Source organism: Ostrea edulis, chromosome 6 (assembly GCF_947568905.1).
Source record: "Ostrea edulis chromosome 6, xbOstEdul1.1, whole genome shotgun sequence".
NCBI classification, from domain to species: domain Eukaryota; kingdom Metazoa; phylum Mollusca; class Bivalvia; order Ostreida; family Ostreidae; genus Ostrea; species Ostrea edulis.
In genome coordinates, this window is record NC_079169.1 from 27,265,703 (window position 1) to 27,272,421 (window position 6,719).

At 36.7% G+C, this 6,719-nt stretch overlaps 1 protein-coding gene across 8 annotated transcripts in view; it reads right to left on the minus strand.

Annotated features, from left to right (window-relative positions):
• Positions 1 to 3,905: 3,905 nt before the first annotated feature.
• Positions 3,906 to 6,719, minus strand: part of LOC125645733 (3-beta-hydroxysteroid sulfotransferase-like) — a 37,026-nt gene continuing 34,212 nt past the window's right edge. For 7 of the 8 annotated variants that reach the window (XM_056142251.1, XM_056142256.1, XM_056142254.1 and 4 more), the window contains one exon: positions 3,906 to 6,697. In XM_056142251.1, the coding sequence (XP_055998226.1) occupies positions 6,323 to 6,697 (375 nt within the window). In that variant the 3' untranslated portion in view covers positions 3,906 to 6,322. The remainder of the gene's footprint in view (positions 6,698 to 6,719) is intronic. The other variant, XM_048925465.2, reaches the window with a different exon arrangement.

The window sequence follows — 6,719 nt, forward strand, 5'->3', positions numbered from 1 at the left end:
AAGCGAAAATAAAGTGAGAGCAATCTCATAGATAATACAAAATAGTGAGGAGGGCAAACACGGACCCCTGGACACACTAGAGGTGGGATCAGGTGCCTAGGAGGAATAAATATCCCCTGATGACGGGTCGCACCTGCCGCATGCTTTTTGTACAACCAATAAACATTTTTACTGACACAAGCCTATTTCAGTGTTTCAACGATATACATTTTTTAGTGAGTTTAGTTCTCCGTTAGGTGTAAATCGCCTCTTCAGGTAATTCAGTTTTAGACACACATGAAAAAGTGAAGATAACGAATAGTGGTCGATCTGATAACTCCTATAAAAATACAAAATGAAGAGTAGGACAAACACGGAGGCCTGGACACACCATAGGTGGGATGTCATGTTTTTATCTGACCCGATCTCTGATGTATCCAGGGGTCCACGTTTGCCAAGCTCTTAGTTTTGTATTCTTTATAGAAGCTTTGAGATTGATCAATGCGTTTTTAACTAATACATCACACTAACACGCATGTTTTGTCTGAGATCCAGGGAATGCTTACTCCTCCGAGGCACCTAATTCCACCAGGTATATCGAGGGGCCCGTGTTTGCCCAAATCTCTAATTAGTATTCCTTATAGTTTTGGGATTGATCACTGTTCGTTATCTTCACTTTTCATCCACAAGCATGTTTCGTCTGAGTCTTAGATCCAATATATCGATATCCAGTATAGTTGTGACACTATCATAGTCTGCTTGAAGTCCAGATCTGAACCCTATTGAGCGCATTTGGGTCATTATTGGTTGTCGAGTTCGTCAAAGGACACTGCCAATTCATATATTAGATGATGCTAAGAGGGAAAAGCTGCTGTTGTGACATTTTTACATGTATATATTTGTATGAAATGAGATGTGGGTTATATATAATTATCGTGCTATAAATCATACTCGGGTTCCTATTCCGAGTCATGTCATTTTCCCCTTCGAATGGAATGAATGATGTTTTACTGTCTATAAAGAATAAATATCATGTATAATCATTTTCTGTGACATTCAGTAGTAATCTGGAACACAGATTTATTAGATTTTGACAAGTGCCCAAATATCCACCAAAAACAAACCTTTTTATGTTTCATTTTATGTTAATTGTCTTAATGCATTTCAGAAATATCATATCGAAGTTGCCGCCTTATGTACAAAAATTCATGAAGACGATAAACAGAACCGATCAATATGGAGTGCCAAATTAACATAAACTCAAATAATTGAAGATATCTTCAATTATTTGAAGATATCATCAATTCAATTATTGCTCTCTTTAATTGAATTAATGCGCGCATTAAATCAATTATTGCTCTCATCAAATGAATTAATGCGCGCTTCAATTCAATTATTGCTCTCATCAATTGAATTAATGCGCGCATCAATTGAAGTAATGAGAGCAATAATTGATTTAATGCGCGCATTAATTCAATTATTGCTCTCTTCAATTCAATTGATGCGCGCATTAATTCAATTAATGAGAGCAATAATAGATTTGATGCGCGCATTAATTCAATTATTGCTCTCTTCAATTCATTTGATGAGAGCATCAATTTAGTAGAAATATTGCTCGCAATAATTAATTTAGAGCTCGGTTTAAATAATTTGATGATCTCTTTAATTCAATTGAAGATATCTTTAAATCATTTACAATGCTTTTGTATAAGGAATTAATGCGCACATCAATTCTTTTAAAGAGAGCAACAATTCAATTAAAGAGATCATTAATTCAATTGTGGATATGTTGAATTGAAGATATCTTTAATTATATAGTTGCTCTCTCTAAAAGAATTATTGCTCTCTTCAAATGAATTAAAGATATCATTAATTCAATTGAAGAGAGCATTAATTGAATTAATGCGCGCATTAAATCCATTATTGCTCTCATCAAATGAATTAATGCGCGCATCAATTCAATTATTGCTCTCATCAATTGATTTAATGCGCGCATTATATCAATTATTGCTCTCTTCAATTGGATTGTAGCGCGCATCAATTCAATTGTTGATATCATTAATTCATTTGAAGAGATCATTAATTCAATTGAAGCGCGCATCAATTCAGTTGAAGAATTAATGCTATCATCAATTCAATTAATGCGCGCAATAATTCAGAATTGAAGATATCATTAATTATTTGAAGAGATCTTTAATTCAATTGTTGGGCGCATTAAATTAATTGATGATATCTTCAAATAATTGAAGATATCTTCAATTATTTGAGTTTATGTTAATTTGGCGCTCCATAGATCAAAGGGTTGCAAAATTTAGGCCTATGTTCGGCGCTTACGGCCTTTGAACAAGGAGGGGTCTTTTTATCGTGCCACACCTGCTGTGGCACGGGAACTCGGTTAAATTTTTGCGGTCTCATCCGAAGGACCGCCCCATTTAGTCGCCTCTTACGACAAGCAAGGGGTACTAAGGACCTATTTTAACCCGGATCCCTAGGAGACACGATGTATGTATATACTTGCGTAATGAGAAAATGCAGTTTATATTTGATTGTTTTTATTTTTTCATTGGGGGGGGGGGGGTAGCAAGTCTTAAGTTTTATTTCTCTTGTATAAACTAATAAACTATTGAATAATTTTTGTATTTTACAACAACTTTTAAGAGGGTTTCTTGGCCAAAAGTGGTTACAATGACACTGAATTGCGTCAACCAAGTGCTGGGGTGTACAAGCTTCGTATCGCTCAGTCGTACTGTCCGGAACACATTGACGTTTTTGTGTGTGTAGAGAAATATGAGCCTGATAGCGGTGAGTGAGTGTGTGTGAATATGTACATGGGAGGCGGTCCTTTTGAGGCATGGTATATTTAAGAGAGAGAGAGAGAGAGAGAGAGAGAGAGAGAGAGAGAGAGAGAGAGAGAAAGTATTAGGACTTCAAAAGTTTTTCATGTTTTGTTTGTTTATTTCACGTCCTTTCGAGAACTTTTCACTCAAATTGAGAGGTCATCAGCTGTATCTGAAGTACCACATATAAAACCTATGATTAGCACTCAAGGCTATAGTATTAAAATATTTAACGTGCCAAGTCCTATTGTGACACAGGACCTCCAATTTTATGGTCGTGAAAAGCTGAAGATATCGAATAGTGATCAATTTGCATAATTTCTATGAAGAATACAAAATGATTAGTAGGGGAAACACGGACCCCTGGACACACTCGAGGTGGCATCAGGTGCCTATCTGAAAGACCCGTGATTCTCACTTTTGTCGAAGAGCACATGTAGGCCTATCTCTACGTCTCAGATTCGACGTGGCCATGACTTGTGCGAGGTTCGAACTCACTATACCTCCTGGTTACGGAACGAATGCTCTACCACTGATCTCCGTTACCGTTTCATAATTTATTCCCCTTTGAAGTTGTGTTTCTAGTTTCTCATATACACTGCGTTTTTTCCTGAGTATACCTATGAAATGACATTTTGCTCCAAATGTCACGCATATAATATTGACAATATACATTTATGATGTTTTATCATCAAGGTTCATGGAACATTGCGTATACCAATTAAAAACAAATACCGATGAATTCCATTGTGTTCCGATTCGTGAAGAATTACATTGGTGATAACATAAACTTCGCATAAAATTCAGTGATTTGAATTTGAGCCACCTTTAATGTCGTCATTTCCCCCCTGCATGCACGCAAGACTCTAACAAATATAAATATAATTTTTCTTAAAATTCGCCACAATAAAGGAAGTTGGAGACAGAAATAAGAAATCGCTGTTATAGGTATATAAATGTTTCTTTAATATTTGGTATTTGGACCATTATATTTTCGCACCAGAAAAGCTTTCCGCGAATATCTGCAGTTTTTGCCCCTGATGTGGTTTCAATTTCCATTTAATACCCATTCAAATCAGAACAAAAACCAATAATTTCGCATTTATTAAAAATTAATACTTCTATGTGTGATACAATTTTTATTTTCCTACTCAAAACATCACTTGGGGAGAACTCTCGTATATTACGTCAAAATTAACGTCAAAGTTGGTGACGTCGTCAGTTTAATATAGAGTTTTCCGTTGAATATATTGCAGCTGCTGTGGTAGATAAAGAATAACAATGGTCATTTTCATAAATGGCACATTCTCAAATACCAGATTTAGTATTTTGGTGAATTTTCTTGACAGGCCAGATTTTGGCTAAAACCGTACCTTGTCCTTTATAAAAACTCATTCTGAATTTTGTGAAGTCCAATAATAGATCAATACTCAACACTTTTGTTTTATTTCTATCAGGTTTATATATATAGAGGACATGATTACTTTTCTTTTTGAATGATTGAAATGTGTAGGGTGTCTGTTACAACTCATAGGTAAGATTCAACCCCAACTCCGACAGGCTAGCTTCCAAAGATTTGTCAAAAGCCTCGTTTTCAGCCACTGTAAAATGGTCCTTCCAAGATCCCACATATCCTAAACAAAAAAGTGAAACGGAGAACATGCTTTGTCATTCAAAGCAATGATAAATCGCGACACTGCTTCTGGTAGTTTCATTATGTACAGATCCTAGAGGATACTTCTGCATCATCTGAACCGCTCCGTTACCGATAAGAACCGCTCCGTTACCGATAAGAACCGCTCCGTTATCTATAAGAACCGTTCTGTTACCGAAAAGAACCGTTCCGTTACCGATAAGAACCGTTCCATTCCCATATCAACCGTTCCGTTCAAACCACTCAGCGTTCCGTTCCCAGCACAAAGCATTCCATTCCCATGTCATTCGAAACTCGTGGGTCAGTCCGTCATTGTCGGTCAGCATGACGAATGGTCAAGATGTAAGAAGACTATCGCTTTTGATTTGACACATTATTCTAAAGTTGTACAAGGGTGGACAGTTCTGCGGTTTAAATCCATAAAAGTTTACAGACAAACCAGTTCATTACGATACGACAGCATAGTTCTTATTTTGGGGGTAAAGGGCAAATTTACTTTCACGAAGATTGTGAACGGAAATAAACTTATTGAAGAAGAAAACATGTGAAAATGGATTATTCATATTGAAACCAATGAATAAATAAATTACGATAATGTTACTGTTGATGAAAGGAAGAACTTCGTGCAGTGGAGTTTTTAAAAAAAATAATTTATGATTGATTATTTTTGTTTTGTTTTTGTCAATTGGGGATATCAAAACAAAAATGTCAAATTATAAGATTTTCTCTTTTACAGTGAAAGTGTTGGAAAATTAAAATGAATTTGTTGTGGTGTCATCAGAAGTATGTATGAAGTGATCGAGACACGAAGAGTCGCTAGAGTAACGGTGTACATGTACCAGTTTACGGGAAAGTGGACACGGAGTCACCCCTGTTGATCCCTGTATCAGGTGACATTGGCTTCCTTGATTTTGACAGGTGTCTTCAAAGCGTTTTTAATGTACGTGACCCGAATGAGTACCATTACGTGAACCTTCAATCAGAACAAGTCACCATGATCCTTAAACAATGCGTGCGGACATTACACTATCAGATTTAAACGCAAACTAAAGTTTTGTTGAAAATAATAATTATTATTGACGAATTTCAAATTAAAATGCTTAGTTATTATTAAATTAAACGTACGTTCCCACCTTGGACCAAAGCGTTCCGTTCGCAATGAGAACCGTTCATTCTCAGTCTCAAAGCGATCCGTTCCTGATAAAAACCGCCCGTTCTCGTTAAGAATAATTCTGTTCAATCCGTTCAGCGTTCGTTCCCCAAACAAAACCGTTCGTTTCCAAACCGTCCAGGTGGCAGGGGACAGTTTCTTTGGTTTTGAAACATGTGGATAGGGGGTATACACCAAAGACAGATTATGACAGACTAATGAAAAATCATATTTTCCTTTTATGTCAATACTTGTATTTCATATTAGTGTAGTTAATAAATTATGACCCTAAATTACATGTAATCTATAAATACTGGTGCTGTTGCACAAAACATGCCCTGAGCAGGTTCCCCTTTTTTGCTTTGATTTTCCCTCATTTGGGTTAATCCGCACCACCCCCACACCATCACAGTACCAAACATGGGGATTTAGACACTGTGCACAATCAAGAACCCTATCTGCCCTTCTAAAACATCTACCTCGCATATGGGGCCATCCACCTTCCCTCACAGCTACCGACCTTTTGCTAGACCCTGCATGTTTTCACCGGATTTTCTTCAGCAACTGACCACGTGTCTTAGTTTCGTATTTGCACCCATCTATAAGCTAGGAATCATGGTGACACCTACATGTTGTATATCAACATTTTTATGAAGCACTCAGCTACATTTGACATGCATCCTAAAATTATTGTATACATTTTTACACATGTAATATCACTTCAAATATGGGGTATTTCCATTTTTTGAAAAAGTTGACCGGGCCTATAGTGCGAAACTGTCCCCTGCTACCCCAGCGTTCGACTGGTGTAGTAGTTCGTTCCAGGGTCTGTACAAAGACATGGAATTGAAAATGAATATTCATGTGAAAAATAACATATTTCAAACCTTTTCCGTAGATAATGTGACTTTGTTCATTTCCTGTGTTTGTTAGTTGTCTTAACGGTTCCGGAACATTCGCATTTTTGTGAGCTGACATTGTGCGAAATTCACATTTCTTTGCAATGTCTTCTATCAGCTCTGGCGGGGAATTGAGACCAAGAAAGTCGGATATTTCCTGAACACTTTCTTTAAGATTCTGTAAAATGAAAATGTCCAGT